This window comes from Oncorhynchus kisutch, linkage group LG29 (assembly GCF_002021735.2).
Source record: "Oncorhynchus kisutch isolate 150728-3 linkage group LG29, Okis_V2, whole genome shotgun sequence".
NCBI lineage: Eukaryota > Metazoa > Chordata > Actinopteri > Salmoniformes > Salmonidae > Oncorhynchus > Oncorhynchus kisutch.
The window spans coordinates 41,485,786-41,507,294 of record NC_034202.2 but is presented as its reverse complement, the minus strand read 5'-3'; the positions used below and the strand labels follow the sequence as shown (position 1 = coordinate 41,507,294).

The 21,509-nt window shown below is 40.5% G+C and overlaps 1 protein-coding gene and 2 non-coding genes across 3 annotated transcripts; all 3 read left to right on the top strand.

Moving 5' to 3' along the window:
* Positions 1–11,047: 11,047 nt before the first annotated feature.
* Positions 11,048–18,583, top strand: LOC109883581 (60S ribosomal protein L23a). Its single transcript, XM_020475611.2, has 5 exons — positions 11,048–11,177; positions 12,406–12,586; positions 12,839–13,015; positions 18,135–18,204; positions 18,520–18,583. The coding sequence occupies exons 1-5, from the start codon at positions 11,087–11,089 to the stop codon at positions 18,532–18,534; spliced, it is 534 nt and encodes a 177-aa protein (XP_020331200.1). The 5' UTR covers positions 11,048–11,086; the 3' UTR covers positions 18,535–18,583.
* Positions 12,651–12,722, top strand: LOC116358340 (small nucleolar RNA Z17). Its single transcript, XR_004206239.1, has one exon. It is a non-coding gene; the product is annotated as a small nucleolar RNA Z17 (small nucleolar RNA).
* Positions 18,358–18,422, top strand: LOC116358339 (small nucleolar RNA SNORD42). Its single transcript, XR_004206238.1, has one exon. It is a non-coding gene; the product is annotated as a small nucleolar RNA SNORD42 (small nucleolar RNA).
* Positions 18,584–21,509: the final 2,926 nt, after the last annotated feature.

The following is a 21,509-nucleotide window of genomic DNA, read 5'->3' as shown; positions in this document are numbered from 1 at the left end:
TTGTTGCCATTTCGCCCACCAAGCAAGGAGTTTTTGTTGCCATATCGCCCACCAAGCAAGGAGTTTTTGTTGCCATATCGCCCACCAAGCAAGGAGTTTTTGTTGCCATATCGCCCACCAAGCAAGGAGTTTTTGTTGCCATTTCGCCCACCAAGCAAGGAGTTTTTGTTGCCATTTCGCCCACCAAGCAAGGAGTTTTTGTTGCCATTTCGCCCACCAAGCAAGGAGTTTTTGTTGCCATTTCGCCCACCAAGCAAGGAGTTTTTGTTGCCATTTCGCCCACCAAGCAAGGAGTTTTTGTTGCCATATCGCCCACCAAGCAAGGAGTTTTTGTTGCCATATCGCCCACCAAACAAGGAGTTTTTGTTGCCATATCGCCCACCAAGCAAGGAGTTTTTGTTGCCATTTCGCCCACCAAGCAAGGAGTTTTTGTTGCCATATCGCCCACCAAACAAGGAGTTTTTGTTGCCATATCGCCCACCAAGCAAGGAGTTTTTGTTGCCATTTCGCCCACCAAGCAAGGAGTTTTTGTTGCCATATCGCCCACCAAGCAAGGAGTTTTTGTTGCCATATCGCCCACCAAGCAAGGAGTTTTTGTTGCCATATCGCCCACCAAGCAAGGAGTTTTTGTTGCCATATCGCCCACCAAGCAAGGAGTTTTTGTTGCCATATCGCCCACCAAGCAAGGAGTTTTTGTTGCCATTTCGCCCACCAAGCAAGGAGTTTTTGTTGCCATATCGCCCACCAAGCAAGGAGTTTTTGTTGCCATATCGCCCACCAAGCAAGGAGTTTTTGTTGCCATATCGCCCACCAAGCAAGGAGTTTTTGTTGCCATTTCGCCCACCAAGCAAGGAGTTTTTGTTGCCATATCGCCCACCAAGCAAGGAGTTTTTGTTGCCATATCGCCCACCAAGCAAGGAGTTTTTGTTGCCATATCGCCCACCAAGCAAGGAGTTTTTGTTGCCATTTCGCCCACCAAGCAAGGAGTTTTTGTTGCCATATCGCCCACCAAGCAAGGAGTTTTTGTTGCCATATCGCCCACCAAGCAAGGAGTTTTTGTTGCCATATCGCCCACCAAGCAAGGAGTTTTTGTTGCCATATCGCCCACCAAGCAAGGAGTTTTTGTTGAGAGGTCGAATTTCGTCAACAAAAAAAAGATCTGTCTTATTTGATGTTTATTTGATCTAATAGAAGTTCTAAAGCTGAAGTTACGAGTGTACTGATGTAAGTAGGACATGTAACATCCCAGAAACTTCTAGAAAAAACACTTTATAACACAGAGTTATCTCCAGATGGCTATGCATATTCATGGCATGAGGCTAGTAGCATACTTTCAGAAAGTATTCAGACCCCTTGACTTTTTCCACATTTTGTTACGTTACAGCTTTATTCTAAAATCGATTACATTTTCGCCCAATCAATTGTGATGGAAATGTTATACTTGAGCTTTTCTAATAACTCATTTCTGTGTTCATGCAAGTGACTGATTGAAGGAATCCTCACTTGTCAGTATCTGCAATTTGGCAGTACGCCCAGAACCTTGTTTTGAGAACAAAAGATATCTCACTTTCAAGGTCTCAGCTTCGAGAGAAGAAGCCTTGAGCGGTATTGGTCTGTCACATGTTGTGAACGAGTGTTGGTCAGTCACATAAATGAAACAAAACGATAATGATGAATTAATTATGACAAATCATGCAATATAACTTGTCTGTGTATAGCCGTCTATAAGACAACTGTTGGGACTGCCCCAGCAGAGCTCCTGATTGACATGTGTACTATGGGTCATTGAGTTGGTTAGAACCTCTCCAGGGCGCTGACAATAAACAATGATTCATTTAAGATTGACTTCGAGTGTCCCTATGTAAAATAATTTCCAAGACGCAATCTACACCCAATACCCCATAATGACAAAACAAAAACAGATTTTTAGACATTTTAGCAATTGTATTAAAAATAAAACCATGATACCTTAATAAGAACCAGTAATCAGACCCTTTACTATGAGACTATGAAATTGAGCTCAGGTGCATCCTATTTCCATTGATCGTCCTTGAGATGTTTCTACAAATTGATTGGAATCCACCTGTGGTAAATTCAATTGATTGGACATGATTTGGAAAGGTTACACACCTGTTTATATCAGGTCCCACAGATGACAGTGCACGTCAGAGCAAAAATCAAGCCGTGAGGTTGAAGGAATTGTCTGTAGAGCGTCGAGGCACAGATCTGGGCATGGGTACCTAAAAATGGCTGCAGCATTGAAGGTCCCCAAGAACACAGTGGTCACCATCATTGTTAAATGGAAGAAGTTTGGAACCACCAAGACTCTTTCTAGAGGTGGCCGCCCGGCCAAACTGAGCAATCGGGGGAGAAGGGCCTTGGTCAGGGAGCTGACCAAGAACCCGATGGTCACTCTGACAGAGCTCCAGAGTTCCTCTGTGGAGATGGGAGAACCTTCCAGAAGGACAACCATCTCTGCAGCACTCAAGCTTTTATGGTAGAGTAGCCAAACGGATGCCATTCATCCAAACGGATGCCATTGCCACATGACAGCCTGCTTGGAGTTTGCCAAAAGACACCTAAAGGACTCTCAGACCATGAGAAACAAGATTCTCTGGTCTGATGAAACCACGGTTGAACCCTTTGGCCTGAATGTCACGTCTGGAGGAAACCTGGCACCATCCCTACGGTGAAGCATGGCGGTGGCAGCATCATGCTGTGGGGATGTTTTTCAGGGACTGGGAGACTAGTCAGAATCGAGGCATAGATGAACGGAGCAAAGTACAGCAAGATCCTTGATGAAATCCTGCTCCAGAGCGCTCAGACTGGGGCGAAGGTTCACCTTCCAACAGAACAACAACCCTAAGTACACAGCCAAGACAATTTAGGAGTGGATTCAGGACTCTGAATGTCCTTGAGTGGCCCAGCCAGTGTCCAGATTTGAACCTGATCGACATCTCTGGAGAGACCTGAAAATAGCTGTGCAGCGACCCTCCCCGTTCAACCTGACAGTTTGAGAGGATCTGCAGAGAAGAATGGGAGAAACTCCCCAAATGCAGGTGTGTCAAGCTTGTAGCGTCATACCCAAGAAGACTGGAGGCTGTAATCGCTGCCAAAGGTGCTAAAGGTCAAAGGTGCCAAAGGTGTCCCCGCTGGCCAACATCCGGTGAAATTGCAGAGCGTGAAATTCAAACGACAGAATTATAAATATTTAACTTTCATAAAATGACAAGTGTAAAACATCTAAAAAAAGCTTAACTTCTTATTAATCCGTCAGATTTCAAAAAGGCTTTACGGCAAAAGCAAACCATGCGATTATCTGAGGACAGCACCTCACCATACAAACACATGAAAAACATATTTCAACCAGGCAGGTGCGCCACGAAAGTCAGAAATAGCGATATAAAAAATGCCTTACCTTTGATGATCTTATTCTGTTGGCACTCCAAAAGGTCCCAGTTACATCACAAATGTCCTTCATTATATCCATAAAAACTCAGTTTAGCTGGTGCGCTTCAGTCAATAATCCACCCAGTTTCCCTCCCATCAAAATGCATACAAAATGAATCCCAAACGTTACTAATAAACTTTTCCAAACAAGTCAAACAATGTTTATAATCAAACCTTAGGTACCCTAATATGTAAATAAACGATAACATTTAAGACGGAGAATCGTTATTGTCTTTACCGGAGAAAAATACCAAAGAACGCGCTCTCTTCCACGCGCTTGGAAACACTACAGCCAAAATAGGAGCAACCTAGAAAAACTACAATTTCCGGCTCATTTTTCAAAAAACCAGCATGAAACTCTTTCTAAAGACTGTTAACATTATTTTCTTTTATTTATCTGTTATTTTACCAGGTAAGTTGACTGAGAACACGTTCTCATTTGCAGCAACGACCTGGGGAATAGTTACAGGGGAGAGGAGGGGGATGAATGAGCCAATTATAAACATCTAGTGGAAACCCTAGGGACTGCAATCTGGGAGGACTTGGCCTTATAATAAAAGGTTGTTTTTTTTGGGGGGGGGGGGGTTGTCCTCGGGGTTTCGCCTGCCATATCAGTTCTGTTATACTCACATACATATTTTAACAGTTTTTGAAAACGTTAGTGTTTTCTATCCAGATCTGCCAATTATATGCATATCCTAGCTTCTGGGCCTGAGTAACAGGCAGTTTACTTTGGGCGAGCTTTTCATCCGGACGTGAAAATACTGCCCCCTACCCAAGAGAGGTTAAACAACGTACTGATTAAAGGGTCTGAATACTTAAGTAAATGTCATATTTCAGTTTTTAATTTTTTTTAATACATTTGCTAAAATTTCTAACCCTGTTTTTTCCTTCATTATGGGGTATTGTGTGTAGATTGAGGGGAGATACCCCATATTATTTAATCAATTTTAGAAATAGGGCTGTAACCTAACAATATTTGGAAAAAGTTAAGGAGTCTGAATACTTTCTGAATGCACTGTAGAATCTCTATTGAATACAGGCGGTTGATGTCAGCGACCCTCATCGAATATTCAAAAAAGTATTACAATAATGAGATGTTTCCACCAATCCAAAGAAAGGATAGGCGGGAGCTAGACAGCCCACCATGCCGGAGAGACATGTATCTTGTCAGTACCGTAACACAACCATATTCTGTGAAGAATCTATGAACAAAAATACATTTGGTCTGTTACAGATATAATAGATGAAAGTGGTAATATCTTCAGCTATAATGATTTTATAAAATATTACTTTCCTTGTCGACCCAAAAGCAATATTGTACAGTCAATAAATGCTATTCCTTCTAGTGTTGCTGGTGAAGGGAATGTTGTTATATTCAGATGTCTCTCCTTGCCGACCAGATTCAAACACAGACAGATGTTTGCAGGATAAAGAGTTACCAATAAACATGTCAGACCAGGTATTTCCAAAGAAATTTCCCCAAAACAGTTCAAATTTAATTACATCTGTCAAATTTGGATGAATCTGTAAACCAAGAAAATGTCTTTCCCTATACAACTCAAAGCCAAAGAGGAACCATTTTAAAATTCTAAATGATATTTATCCATCAAATACATTTTTAAGATTGAAATTCAATGTAAACTGTAATGACTGTACATTTTGTGGGAATGACGTTGAAACTACTGAACAGATTTCCTTTCACTGTGGGTGATCAATAACATTATTTATTATTGCCAATTTCACACACAATGATGTCAAATTTGGTTTATTGCAAAATTATGATTTCAATTTCCTGTTCAATAATATACTTGTAGGGCCTCCCGGGTGGCGCAGTGGTTAAGGGCGTTGTACTGCAGCGCCAGCGTTGTCCGGGTTAGGGAGGGTTTGGCCGGTAGGGATGTCCTTGTCTCATCGCGCACCAGCGACTCCTGTGGCGGTCCGGGCGCAGTGCACGCTAACCAAGGTTGCCAGGTGCACGGTGTTTCTTCCGACACATTGGTGCGGCTGGCTTCCGGGTTGGATGCGTGCTGTGTTAAGAAGCAGTGCGGCTTGGTTGGGTTGTGTATCGGAGGACGCATGACTTTCAACCTTCATCTCTCCCGAGCCCGTACGGGAGTTGTAGCGATGAGACAAGATAGTAGCTACTAACAATTGGATACCACAAAATTGGGGAGAAAAAGGGGTAAAATTCAACTAAAAATAAATAAAATAATTTACTTGTATTAGCCAAATTATTTATACACATGTATATCTTTTTTAAACTACCCCCTTATTATAGATTTTTAAAAGAGAGCTTTGTACTTGTGTGCAATCAGTAAGGTTTGTTAAATACAAACATGCCTTGAATCTCATAGCTGCCTTTGACACAGTCAAGCTGATATGATATGTCAGATATGTCTGATATGATAGGTCTGATAGGATGTGTCAGATAGGTCTGATAGGATGTGTCAGATAGGTCTGATAGGTCTGATATGATGTGTCTGATAGGTCTGATATGATATGTCAGATAGGTCTGATATGATATGTCAGATAGGTCTGTTATGATATGTCAGATAGGTCTGATATGATATTTCAGGTCTGATATGATGTGTCAGATAGGTCTGATAGGTCTGATATGATGTGTCAGATAGGTCTGATAGGTCTGATATGATGTGTCAGATAGGTCTGATATGATGTGTCAGATAGGTCTGATATGATATGTCAGATAGGTCTGATATGATATGTCAGATAGGTCTGATATGATATGTCAGATAGGTCTGATATGATAGGTCTGATATGATGTGTCAGATAGGTCAGATAGGTCTGATATGATGTGTCAGATAGGTCTGATATGATATGTCAGATAGGTCTGATATGATATGTCAGATAGGTCTGATATGATAGGTCTGATATGATGTGTCAGATAGGTCTGATAGGTCTGATATGATGTGTCAGATAGGTCTGATATGATATTTCAGGTCTGATATGATAGGTCTGATATGATGTGTCAGATAGGTCTGATAGGTCTGATATGATGTGTCAGATAGGTCTGATATGATATTTCAGGTCTGATATGATAGGTCTGATATGATGTGTCAGATAGGTCTGATATGATAGGTCTGATAGGTCTGATATGATATGTCAGATAGGTCTGATATGATATGTCAGATAGGTCTGATATGATATGTTTGATATGATGTGTCAGATAGGTCTGATATGATAGGTCTGATATGATGTGTCAGATAGGTCTGATATGATAGGTCTGATATGATGTGTCAGATAGGTCTGATATGATATGTCAGATAGGTCTGCTATGATATGTCAGATAGGTCTGCTATGATATGTCAGATAGGTCTGCTATGATATGTCAGATAGGTCTGCTATGATATGTCAGATAGGTCTGATATGATATGTTTGATATGATATGTCAGATAGGTCTGATATGATATGTTTGATATGATGTGTCAGATAGGTCTGATATGATATGTTTGATATGATGTGTCAGATAGGTCTGATATGATAGGTCTGATATGATATGTTTGATATGATGTGTCAGATAGGTCTGATATGATAGGTCTGATATGATATGTTTGATATGATGTGTCAGATAGGTCTGATATGATGTCAGATAGGTCTGATATGATATGTCTGATATGATATGTCAGACAGGTCTGATATGATGTCAGATAGGTCTGATATGATATGTTTGATATGATGTGTCAGACAGGTCTGATATGATGTGTCAGATAGGTCTGATATGATGTGTCAGATAGGTCTGATATGATATGTCAGATAGGTCTGCTATGATATGTTTGATATGTACAGTATAAGACCTGTGACATTTAATGTTTTTATTTTATTTTAATGTATATGTATTTTTCTTAAACCTGTGTGCCTGGTTATGTTCTTTAATAAATATGCATTTTGAATGTAGATTTTCAACTTCCGTATATATTTGTAAAATGTTTCCTTTTTTTATTTATTTTTGGTATGCATGTACACTACATGAACAAAAGTATTTGGGCATCTGCTCGTTGAACATCTCATTGCAGAATTATGGGCATTAATATGGAGTTGGTCCCCCCTTTGCTGCTGTAACAGCCTCCACTCTTCTGCTAAGTCATTAATATGGAGTTGGTCCCCCCTTTGCTGCTATAACAGCCTCCACTCTTCTGGGAAGTCATTAATATGGAGTTGGTCCCCCCTTTGCTGCTGTAACAGCCTCCACTCTTCTGCTAAGTCATTAATATGGAGTTGGTCCCCCCTTTGCTGCTATAACAGCCTCCACTCTTCTGGGAAGTCATTAATATGGAGTTGGTCCCCCCTTTGCTGCTGTAACAGCCTCCACTCTTCTGGGAAGTCATTAATATGGAGTTGGTCCCCCCTTTGCTGCTATAACAGCCTGCGCACTAGTGGAAACCCTTACCACATGATGTGGGAACATTGCTGAGGGGACTTGCTTCCATTCAGCCACAAGAGCGTTAGTGAGGTCGGGCACTGATGTTAGGCACTGATGTTGGGCGATTAGGCCTGGCCTCGCAGTCGGCGTTCCAATTCATCCCAAAGGTGATCGACGGGGTTGAGGTCAGGGCTCTGTTTTGTTAGTTTGTTTTAATTTATTTACACCAAAGAAAACAAAGTGAAAAACAACCATACAGATCAAAGCAGTTTAAAACAGTGTGCAGGTGGTTGGAAGCACAAGGGCTTAAAACTAACACACCACAAAATAACTATATACAACACTAAGTTAAACAATAAACAAGGTTTGTTAAAACGGATAACAATACCTACAAATGATAACATGTATAAATTAATTGATCAGTGCATATGATCGTCAGGCTGACCTCCAGTCTTCATGGAGGAGGTTACTGAGTAGTTTGGTTCATCAGGCTGACCTCCAGTCTTCATGGAGGAGGTTACTGAGTAGTTTGGTTCATCAGGCTGACCTCCAGTCTTCATGGAGGAGGTTACTGAGTAGTTTGGTTCATCAGGCTGACCTCCAGTCTTCATGGAGGAGATTACTGAGTAGTTTGGTTCATCAGGCTGACCTCCAGTCTTCATGGAGGAGATTACTGAGTAGTTTGGTTCATCAGGCTGACCTCCAGTCTTCATGGAGGAGATTACTGAGTCATTTGGTTCATCAGGCTGACCTCCAGTCTTCATGGAGGAGATTACTGAGTCATTTGGTTCATCAGGCTGACCTCCAGTCTTCATGGAGGAGATTACTGAGTAGTTTGGTTCATCAGGCTGACCTCCAGTCTTCATGGAGGAGATTACTGAGTCATTTGGTTCATCAGGCTGACCTCCAGTCTTCATGGAGATTACTGAGTAGTTTGGTTCATCAGGCTGACCTCCAGTCTTCATGGAGGAGATTACTGAGTAGTTTGGTTCATCAGGCTGACCTCCAGTCTTCATGGAGGAGATTACTGAGTCATTTGGTTCATCAGGCTGACCCCCAGTCTTCATGGAGGAGGTTACTGAGTAGTTTGGTTCATCAGGCTGATCCCCAGTCTTCATGGAGGAGGTTACTGAGTAGTTTGGTTCATCAGGCTGATCCCCAGTCTTCATGGAGGAGATTACTGAGTAGTTTGGTTCATCAGGCTGACCTCCAGTCTTCATGGAGGAGATTACTGAGTAGTTTGGTTCATCAGGCTGACCTCCAGTCTTCATGGCTCATCAGGCTGACCTCCAGTCTTCATGGAGGAGATTACTGAGTAGTTTGGTTCATCAGGCTGACCTCCGGTCTTCACTTGAAGTTACTGAGGGATGATATTGTTTTGGCAAATGTGAAGATAAGAATTCCAGAGTATGGTACCGCTGTATAGGATGGAGATTTGACTATGTGAGGCAGTAGGGAGGGTGAAGGTTATCACAGTGTCTTGTGTTATATAGATGGATTTCAGAATTAACCTGGAATAATCCATTGAAGGTTTTAGGTAAACTGTCTGGGAGGTATGAGCATTTGTAGATGAAAGTGCATAATTGGCGTACATTAACATTGTAAATAGACAAGATAGAGTTTCTTAAACAAAGGTGCAGTTTTGCAAATGTATTTTGTATGATGAGTAATTTGTGTAGGTAGGGGGCATATGGCCAGACAATATTACAGTAAATGAAATACATGTAAATGAAGCTCTAGTATAGAGATAGGAAGCAAGCCTGATGAACCAAACCACTCATCTGTCTGATGATACCAACAAATTGTATCACTTTAATGCAGACAAATTGAATAGGATCTTTCCAGGATAACTTTTCATCAATTAGATCTCAGAGGAATCTAGTGGATGTGACTAGTTCCATTTCATTCCCACCAATTGAGATTCTGTCTCCTTAATTTTTGGGGGATAATATTTCTTATTCTTACTGGTGAAAACAATAAAATATCTATATATTTTTTTTTACATTTAAAGATGATTTCTTTATCTGGAAACATTTAGAAAATGTGTCCATGCTTGAGTTGGCTTCATTAATTAGTGAATCAAAATTGTGTGCTAAAATCTAATTGGTATCATCAGCAAAGATAATGGGAAGCATGGTATAAGACACAGCAGCAAGGTCATTGATATAGATTAGGAATACATAAGGTTCAACAATCGAACCCTGTGCAGGCCAGGCAAGTTTTTCCACACTGATCTCAACAAACCATTTCTGATTGGACCTCGCTTTGTGCACGGGGGCATTGTTATGCTGAAACAGGAAATTGCCTTCCCAAACTGTTGCCACAAAGTTGGAAGCACAGAATCGTCTAGAATGTCATTGTATGCTGTAGTGTTAAGATTTCCCTTCATTGGAACTAAGGGGCCCAAACCATGAAAAACAGCCCCAGACCATTATTCCTCCTCCTACAAACTTTACAGTTTGCATTATGCATTCGGGCAGGTGGCGTTCTCCTGGTATGCGCCAAACCCAGATTTGTCCGTTGGACTGCCAGATGGTGAAGGGTGATTCATCACTCCAGAGAACGCATTTCCACTTCTCTAGAGTCCAATGGCAGTGAGTGTAACAGTATTGCTTCAGTCCCTCTCCTCACCCCAGGGAACCTCTGCACACATCAACAACTGCCTCCCACGAAGAATCGTTACCCACCGCTCCACAAAAGCCGTGGTCCTTGACCACAACTACTGCAAGGTCTCAGAGCAAGTGACGTCACCGATTGAAACTGTATTAGCCGCACCCCGCTAACTAGCTAGCCGGTTACACTGGCAACAATTTAACTGAGCGTTCGTAAATTCGTCAGTTAACGTTATACTGCGCTTTGGAAATCGGAAGTCGATAGCCAGAGTGAATTTACGAACGCAACCTATTGACTTGATTATTCACGTCATTCTCAGCTTAGCTATGTGATATCGTCGTTGTGCGTTGTGGACACTTAATGAAGTCGTAAGATGTCTAGCTAGTAATGTGTAAGATGTCTAGCTAGTAATGTGTAACAAGCTACCAAGAAGTTGCGTAGCAACAGCATCCACTTCCGGTAGACAGGCGAAGCGCTAGTACGCTCAACTGAAAGTAAACCGTTCAGTTACTATAAATTAATTTTAGTATGTATTATACAGTATATTAGTATGGGTATTAGTACACAGCTAAGGGTTGGACTGTAATATTGTAATATATATTCTGACAAGTACCATGATGCTGTTCGCCAGTCTCGCGAGATATGAGTACCGCTGTCTCGCCCCTGTGTTACAGCTGCGGAAACCCCGAGCGCTCGTCCTTTCCCATCATGGCACCGAAGGCGAAGAAGGAAGGTCTGTGAATCCCTACATTGTTTTTGCGTAAATTCACTTAATATGAAGAGCTACACATGATGTTTATACATGTGTATATGTTCTTTACGATCGTTGAAAGTCACAGACGAGTTGTAGTTATTTTATGTGTCCAAATGTCGCGAAATGTAGGAAGTGGCCACCGACCATGTTTCCATCCAATGTGGCTCTGCTAGTCAGTTCGCTGAAACATTCGTAGTTATTTCATTCCGCGTATTAATTACCATTTCTCAAATTCTTAAGTTTGAGCTTACGTGAGTGATTGCAGTCCGTATGTGGTGGATGTAATTTTTATTCGTCACGTTGTTTAGTTGGGTCTTGACAGCATGGCCTGTAGTAACGCCTCGATCACATTGCGTTTTAGTAACCAGAAGTACATTAATTTCCAAATACCTTTACGTTGGTGTGTTCTGCGTTGTACATACTTTGAACTTATTGAAGGTATGCATCAAATTGCAAGGAATGCTAGCATACGTTTTTGTTGACAGTATTTATTCGCTTTTTGTTAAATTGTAAAAATGTTTTTTAAAGAAGCTAATTATGACACAAAATGCCCCCTTATTCCACCAACACAAAACAGCAGGCTACATGGGAGCACATCTGTCAGAACCCTTCCCTCTCCAACCCGTGAACACTCACCCGGTATTCATTTCAATTATTAACAAAAAAAACTAAACAAGGACTTTAACATCGATGCTAGAAAATACATGATGAATTGCTAAGGTGATGACATTAACATCAGTAAAGGGTGGGTGCCCGTTACACACACATTACAACGTTGGGCGTAGGAAAAGGCAAGGTTTGAGAAAGGTACAAGTATTCTGGTAATATATTCGTCTTGACCCGCTAAATGAGAGAAGTTGGTAAATATCACATTGACCCCAACCTTTTTGAGAAGTGTACTATAGTTCAGGTGATGTCTTAATTTCAAAAGGAGTTTGCAATCCCAGATATGTCTTTCTGAGGTCGCCCAAGAAAACAAAAATTGTCGGCTGCAGGTATTTAGAGCACACTGGACATGTAAAGGCTAATTGGTTGTTTCCTGCAATGTCTTGCTAATTCTTTTTGATATATGGATGGGTCAGATGTTCAACAGTGTTCTGATTTTAGGATGTTAAACTAATCTGCTTTAGTTTATAAACCCTCTCTAACGTATCTCCTGTAGCTGTTCAAGCCTTAACCAAGTTGGAACGTTCTCTCTCCTTTGTAGCTGTCCCTGCCAAGACTGAGGCCAAGGTGAAGGCCCTGAAGGCCAAGAAGGCTGTTCTGAAAGGAGTCCACAGCCAGAGGAAGAAGAAGATTAGAACCTCCCCAACCTTCCGCCGCCCCAAAACCCTGCGCCTCCGCAGACAACCCAAGTACCCCCGGAAGAGTGCCCCTCGCAGGAATAAGTAAGTCATACAAACTCTAAGAATGAGATTTTATGGTTTAGTCCAGGTTAGTTTCTCTGCTCAGGGTGCAAATGATGGTAACAGCGATCAAAGTATGATATCCCATGATTCCATCCTTATAAACCACTGATGCACCTTAGAGCAACATACGTGTCTTTTTTTAAATGGGGTTCAAATATAGTGGGGTTGGGTCGCAGCGTGAGGTGCACGCTGAACGTGATCTCCTATTCCCCCGTCCTTCTCCCTCCCCAGGTTGGACCACTATGCCATCATTAAGTTCCCTCTGACGACAGAGTCGGCAATGAAGAAGATCGAGGACAACAACACCCTCGTCTTCATCGTAGACGTCAAGGCCAACAAGCATCAGATCAAACACGCCGTCAAGAAGCTCTACGACATCGACGTGGCCAAGGTCAACACGCTCATCAGGTATGACACGACCCCTACACCTCTAATCCGAACTACTAGACGCATTGATCAGGTACATAAAAATATAATCCTGATGTTATTGTACTAACCCCGATTAGTCCATTACTAGCCTGAAGGTAGTAACATCTAACTATTAGTCACTGGGTACTATCCTGGCCGCTGGTCTGACCTGGTCACCTATTACATTAGAAGGTCTGTTCTTAGTTAATGGTTACAGTCTATTACAGTAGAATGTCTTAGTTAATGGTTAGTCTATTACACTAGGTCTTAGTTAATGGTTACAGTCTTACAGTAGGTCTTAGTTAATGGTTACAGTCTTACAGTAGGTCTTAGTTAATGGTTACAGTCTTACACTAGGTCTTAGTTAATGGTTACAGTCTATTACACTAGGTCTTAGTTAATGGTTACAGTCTTACACTAGGTCTTAGTTAATGGTTACAGTCTTACACTAGGTCTTAGTTAATGGTTACAGTCTATTACACTAGGTCTTAGTTAATGGTTACAGTCTATTACACTAGGTCTTAGTTAATGGTTACAGTCTATTACACTAGGTCTTAGTTAATGGTTACAGTCTATTACACTAGGTCTTAGTTAATGGTTACAGTCTTACACTAGGTCTTAGTTAATGGTTACAGTCTTACACTAGGTCTTAGTTAATGGTTACAGTCTTACACTAGGTCTTAGTTAATGGTTACAGTCTATTACACTAGGTCTTAGTTAATGGTTACAGTCTATTACACTAGGTCTTAGTTAATGGTTACAGTCTATTACACTAGGTCTTAGTTAATGGTTACAGTCTATTACACTAGGTCTTAGTTAATGGTTACAGTCTATTACACTAGGTCTTAGTTAATGGTTACAGTCTATTACACTAGGTCTTAGTTAATGGTTACAGTCTATTACACTAGGTCTTAGTTAATGGTTACAGTCTATTACACTAGGTCTTAGTTAATGGTTACAGTCTATTACACTAGGTCTTAGTTAATGGTTACAGTCTATTACACTAGGTCTTAGTTAATGGTTACAGTCTATTACACTAGGTCTTAGTTAATGGTTACAGTCTTACACTAGGTCTTAGTTAATGGTTACAGTCTTACACTAGGTCTTAGTTAATGGTTACAGTCTATTACACTAGGTCTTAGTTAATGGTTACAGTCTATTACACTAGGTCTTAGTTAATGGTTACAGTCTTACACTAGGTCTTAGTTAATGGTTACAGTCTTACACTAGGTCTTAGTTAATGGTTACAGTCTTACACTAGGTCTTAGTTAATGGTTACAGTCTTACACTAGGTCTTAGTTAATGGTTACAGTCTTAAACTAGGTCTTAGTTAATGGTTACAGTCTATTACACTAGGTCTTAGTTAATGGTTACAGTCTATTACACTAGGTCTTAGTTAATGGTTACAGTCTATTACACTAGGTCTTAGTTAATGGTTACAGTCTATTACACTAGGTCTTAGTTAATGGTTACAGTCTATTACACTAGGTCTTAGTTAATGGTTACAGTCTATTACACTAGGTCTTAGTTAATGGTTACAGTCTATTACACTAGGTCTTAGTTAATGGTTACAGTCTTACACTAGGTCTTAGTTAATGGTTACAGTCTTACACTAGGTCTTAGTTAATGGTTACAGTCTTACACTAGGTCTTAGTTAATGGTTACAGTCTATTACACTAGGTCTTAGTTAATGGTTACAGTCTATTACACTAGGTCTTAGTTAATGGTTACAGTCTTACACTAGGTCTTAGTTAATGGTTACAGTCTTACACTAGGTCTTAGTTAATGGTTACAGTCTTACACTAGGTCTTAGTTAATGGTTACAGTCTTACACTAGGTCTTAGTTAATGGTTACAGTCTTAAACTAGGTCTTAGTTAATGGTTACAGTCTTACACTAGGTCTTAGTTAATGGTTACAGTCTTACACTAGGTCTTAGTTAATGGTTACAGTCTTACACTAGGTCTTAGTTAATGGTTACAGTCTATTACACTAGGTCTTAGTTAATGGTTACAGTCTATTACACTAGGTCTTAGTTAATGGTTACAGTCTATTACACTAGGTCTTAGTTAATGGTTACAGTCTATTACACTAGGTCTTAGTTAATGGTTACAGTCTATTACACTAGGTCTTAGTTAATGGTTACAGTCTATTACACTAGGTCTTAGTTAATGGTTACAGTCTATTACACTAGGTCTTAGTTAATGGTTACAGTCTATTACACTAGGTCTTAGTTAATGGTTACAGTCTATTACACTAGGTCTTAGTTAATGGTTACAGTCTATTACACTAGGTCTTAGTTAATGGTTACAGTCTTACACTAGGTCTTAGTTAATGGTTACAGTCTATTACACTAGGTCTTAGTTAATGGTTACAGTCTATTACACTAGGTCTTAGTTAATGGTTACAGTCTTACACTAGGTCTTAGTTAATGGTTACAGTCTTACACTAGGTCTTAGTTAATGGTTACAGTCTTACACTAGGTCTTAGTTAATGGTTACAGTCTTACACTAGGTCTTAGTTAATGGTTACAGTCTTAAACTAGGTCTTAGTTAGTGGTTACAGTCTATTACACTAGGTCTTAGTTAATGGTTACAGTCTATTACACTAGGTCTTAGTTAATGGTTACAGTCTATTACACTAGGTCTTAGTTAATGGTTACAGTCTATTACACTAGGTCTTAGTTAATGGTTACAGTCTATTACACTAGGTCTTAGTTAATGGTTACAGTCTATTACACTAGGTCTTAGTTAATGGTTACAGTCTATTACACTAGGTCTTAGTTAATGGTTACAGTCTATTACACTAGGTCTTAGTTAATGGTTACAGTCTTACACTAGGTCTTAGTTAATGGTTACAGTCTTACACTAGGTCTTAGTTAATGGTTACAGTCTTACACTAGGTCTTAGTTAATGGTTACAGTCTATTACACTAGGTCTTAGTTAATGGTTACAGTCTATTACACTAGGTCTTAGTTAATGGTTACAGTCTTACACTAGGTCTTAGTTAATGGTTACAGTCTTACACTAGGTCTTAGTTAATGGTTACAGTCTTACACTAGGTCTTAGTTAATGGTTACAGTCTTACACTAGGTCTTAGTTAATGGTTACAGTCTTAAACTAGGTCTTAGTTAATGGTTACAGTCTATTACACTAGGTCTTAGTTAATGGTTACAGTCTATTACACTAGGTCTTAGTTAATGGTTACAGTCTATTACACTAGGTCTTAGTTAATGGTTACAGTCTATTACACTAGGTCTTAGTTAATGGTTACAGTCTATTACACTAGGTCTTAGTTAATGGTTACAGTCTATTACACTAGGTCTTAGTTAATGGTTACAGTCTATTACACTAGGTCTTAGTTAATGGTTACAGTCTATTACACTAGGTCTTAGTTAATGGTTACAGTCTTACACTAGGTCTTAGTTAATGGTTACAGTCTTACACTAGGTCTTAGTTAATGGTTACAGTCTTACACTAGGTCTTAGTTAATGGTTACAGTCTATTACACTACGTCTTAGTTAATGGTTACAGTCTATTACACTAGGTCTTAGTTAATGGTTACAGTCTATTACACTAGGTCTTAGTTAATGGTTACAGTCTTACTGTAGGTCTTAGTTAATGGTTACAGTCTATTACTGTAGGTCTTAGTTAATGGTTACAGCCTATTACAGTAGGTCTTAGTTAATGGTTACAGTCTTACAGTAGGTCTTAGTTAATGGTTACAGTCTTACAGTAGGTCTTAGTTAATGGTTACAGTCTGTTACATTAAAAGGTCTGGTCTTAGTTAATGGTTACAGTCCATTACAGTAGAAGGTCTTAGTTAATGGTTACAGTCTGTTACATTAAAAGGTCTGGTCTTAGTTAATGGTTACAGTCTATTACACTAGGTCTTAGTTAATGGTTACAGTCTTACACTAGGTCTTAGTTAATGGTTACAGTCTATTACACTAGGTCTTAGTTAATGGTTACAGTCTATTACACTAGGTCTTAGTTAATGGTTACAGTCTATTACACTAGGTCTTAGTTAATGGTTACAGTCTATTACACTAGGTCTTAGTTAATGGTTACAGTCTATTACACTAGGTCTTAGTTAATGGTTACAGTCTATTACACTAGGTCTTAGTTAATGGTTACAGTCTATTACACTAGGTCTTAGTTAATGGTTACAGTCTATTACACTAGGTCTTAGTTAATGGTTACAGTCTATTACACTAGGTCTTAGTTAATGGTTACAGTCTTACACTAGGTCTTAGTTAATGGTTACAGTCTTACACTAGGTCTTAGTTAATGGTTACAGTCTATTACACTAGGTCTTAGTTAATGGTTACAGTCTATTACACTAGGTCTTAGTTAATGGTTACAGTCTTACACTAGGTCTTAGTTAATGGTTACAGTCTATTACACTAGGTCTTAGTTAATGGTTACAGTCTATTACACTAGGTCTTAGTTAATGGTTACAGTCTATTACACTAGGTCTTAGTTAATGGTTACAGTCTTACACTAGGTCTTAGTTAATGGTTACAGTCTATTACACTAGGTCTTAGTTAATGGTTACAGTCTATTACACTAGGTCTTAGTTAATGGTTACAGTCTATTACACTAGGTCTTAGTTAATGGTTACAGTCTTACACTAGGTCTTAGTTAATGGTTACAGTCTATTACACTAGGTCTTAGTTAATGGTTACAGTCTATTACACTAGGTCTTAGTTAATGGTTACAGTCTATTACACTAGGTCTTAGTTAATGGTTACAGTCTTACACTAGGTCTTAGTTAATGGTTACAGTCTTACACTAGGTCTTAGTTAATGGTTACAGTCTATTACACTAGGTCTTAGTTAATGGTTACAGTCTATTACACTAGGTCTTAGTTAATGGTTACAGTCTATTACACTAGGTCTTAGTTAATGGTTACAGTCTATTACACTAGGTCTTAGTTAATGGTTACAGTCTTACACTAGGTCTTAGTTAATGGTTACAGTCTATTACATTGTTTTCCCCACTGACTGGTGGAACACATGAGGTCATAATAATATCCTCATCTCTTTGTCCCCCTCTCCTCCACTCCCCTTCTCCTCCACTCTCTCCCCTACCCCTCCCTCTCCTCCACTGTCTCCCCCAGGCCTGACGGTGAGAAGAAGGCATACGTGCGCCTGGCACCAGATTACGATGCGTTGGATGTCGCCAACAAGGTGAGCTCTAGAGTGTAGCACCATTGTGACAGAAACGTCTCTGCGTCGCAGTAGTCTACAAGACTCCTCTCGTGAGGACTGACGCATGTTCACTGTCAGCCAATAGCGTTGGAGACAAGGTGTGGTGTCCAATCAGACTGCAGTAGAGGCTCTGGGCAGATGATGCATGATATAATTTCTGATGAATAATGACAGACTCAAAGGAACCACTGATGCCAGAGACCACCTGCTCTGTGACGCTTTATAAATGCCCTATGACGACGTTATAACAGTCCTATGATGCCTGTCTAAAACCTGTCATGTTTTGTGTTTCAGATTGGCATCATCTAAACGGCTGCCGGGGAGATGTACAGAGGAATAAATGTTTATAAAAACGCAACGCCCTCGTCTTGTCTGTTATTGGTTGGTTCTCACTGACAGTCACACCCACACTCAGTTGCTCCTCCTCACCAAACATGTTAACACTGGTTATTTTGTTTGGAGGTTAATGTTGAAAGAAAGGGAGGTTTGATGTACTCTGTGGTATTTAAATATCACATGACGCCACTATTTAAATACCTTTTATTTATTTAACTGTCGGTTAAGAACAAATTCTTATTTACAATGACGGCCAAACCCGGACGACGCTGGGCCAATTGTGAGTCGCCCTTTGGTACAATCACAGCCGGATTCGAACCAGGGACTGTAGTTTTTATTTTTTTATTTTACTAGGCAAGTCGGTTACGAACAAATTCTTATTTTCAATTACGGCCTAGGAATAGTGGGTTAACTGCCTGTTCAGGGGCAGAACGACAGATTTGTACCTTGTCAGCTCGGGGGTTTGAACTTGCAACCTTCCGGTTACTAGTCTAACGCTCTAACCACTAGGCTACCTGCCGCCCCGGTAGTGATGCTTCTTGCACTGAGATACAATGCCTTAGACCACTGCGCCACTCGGGGGCCCCAATGATGTTGCTGTTAATCATGCCTCTTCACCTGGACTGCTTTTCCCACAGTCTTGAAGGACTTCCCACATATGCTGAGCACTTGTTGGCTGCTTTTCCTTCACTCTGCGGTCCAACACCTCCCATAATATGGACTTGGTCTTTTACTAAGTAGGGCTATCTTCTGTATACCGCCCCTACCCTGTCACAACACATCTGATTGGCTCAAACGCATTAAGAAGGAAAGAAATTCCACAAATTAATGTTGAACAATGCACATCTGCTAATTGAAATGCATTCTGGGTTACTACCTCATGAAGCTGGTTGAGAGAATGCCAAGAGTGCAAAGATAAATGGTGGGTTCATATATCATGTAGCTGTTTGTATATCATAACGCCATCAGTTGTTACAAGGTAGGGGTGGTATAATGAAGATAGCCCTATTTGATAAAAGACCCATGTCCATATTATGGCAGGAACGGCTCAAATAAGCAAAGAGAAATGACAGTCCACTACTTTAAGACGTGGAAGGTCAGTCAATGTGGAACATTTCAAGAACTTTAAGGTTCTTCAAGTGCAATCGCAAAAACCAAGCGCTGTGATGAAGCTGGCTCTCATGAGGACTGTCACAGGAATGGAAGACCCAGGGTTACCTCTGTTACAAGGTTGGGGTGGTATACAGAAGATACCTCTGCTGCAGAGAAAGGCATTAGTTAACTGCAGCCCAAATAAATGCTTCAGTGTTCAAGTAACAGACGCATCTTAACGTCAGCTCTTCAGAGGAGACTAAATCAGTCTTTCGTGGTCAAATTGCTGGAAAGACACGACTACTAAAGGTCACCAATAAGACTTCCTTGGGCCAAGAAACACGAGCAATGGACATTACTGGTGGAAATCTGTCTGGCCTGATGAGTTCATATGCAATTTTTGCATCTTTGTGAACGGATGATCTCCATGTGTGGTTCCCACTGTGAAACATGGAGGAGGAGGTGTTATGGTGTGGGGGTGCTTTGCCCACAACCAGCATGGCTACCACAGCATTCTGCAGCAATACGCCATCCCATCTGGTTTCAGTTTATTGGGGCTATTGGTTTTTATCAACAGGACAGTGCCCCAACACGCCTCCGGGCTGTGTAGGGGCTATTTGCCCAAGAAGGAGAGTGGTGGGGTCAGATCCTTTTTTTATTTAACTAAGCAAGTCGGTTAAAAACAAATTCTTGTTCACAATGAAGGCCTCCTTGCGGGGATGCGGGCTGGGTTTAAAAATAAATATAGGACAAAACATGTCACGACGAGGACACTACATAAAGAGAGACATAAGACAACATAACACTGATGGCCAAATGATACAGAACATCTAACCACTCGAGAGCATCCTTACCTGCCGATCTATAAATTATGTCTCCGTAATGTAGCATGGTCATCGGAATCAGGGTTAGTTTGGCACCTGTGGTAGAAGGTGAGCGGTGGAGGAAACAAAGTCTAGATTTAGCCTGCAGCTTTGAGATGAGCTGTCCTCCACAATCACCCGACCTCAACCCAATTGAGATGGTTTGGGATGAGTTATAGCGCAGAGTGAAGGAAAAGCAGCCAACAAGTGTTCCGCATACACTGGAACTCCTTCAAGACAATTGAAAAAGCATTCCAGGTGAAGCTGGTTGAGAGAATGCCAAGAGTGTGCAAAGCTGTCAAGGCAGCAAAGATTGTAAAATATATTTTTTGCTTACATCATGTGTTATTTCATTGTTTTGTGTAGAACATAGTTAAAATGAACGTTTGACTGGTACTGTATGTGTATATTATATATGGTGTTTATACTGTTGTATTTAAGTGTATATGGTCTATTGTGGTGTTCCTATATAATGTCAAATTTAAGAGGTATCCTGGTGGCCAGTCTGTCCCAAACCTGTTGTTCAGGAAGTAATTAAAGAGGCCTGGGGGTCAGTCTGTCCCAAACCTGTTGTTCAGGAAGTAATTAAGAGGCCTGGGGGTCAGTCGGTTTCTGCTCTCCTGCCAACTTCTTATGGAATTGTCAAGCCAAACATGAAACTGAGTAATAAGGCACAAACAGACTGGCACTCAGGCTATAACGGGATGAATAAAAACAGACAGGCACTCAGGCTATAACAGGATGAATAAAAACAGACAGGCACTCAGGTTATAAAGGGATGATATCACTAACAGACAGGCACTCAAGAAGAGGAGACAGACTGAGTGATGATGCCTGCAGTGTCGTCATGGAGAGGCTGTGAGACACGATGACTTCTGGATACCTAATGTTGTCATCGAGAGGCTGTGAGACATAATGACTTCTAGAAACCTACTGTTGTCATCGAGAGGCTGTGAGACATAATGATGTCTTCTGGGTACCTACTGTTGTCAT

Coding starts and splice junctions, on each gene's coding strand:
- LOC109883581 (XM_020475611.2), top strand. CDS start 11,087: ATGAGTACCGCTGTCTCGCCCCTGTGTTACAGCTGCGGAAACCCCGAG. Junction 11,178..12,405: donor ACCGAAGGCGAAGAAGGAAG/GTCTGTGAATCC, acceptor TCTCCTTTGTAG/CTGTCCCTGCCAAGACTGAG. Junction 13,016..18,134: donor AAGGTCAACACGCTCATCAG/GTATGACACGAC, acceptor TGTCTCCCCCAG/GCCTGACGGTGAGAAGAAGG.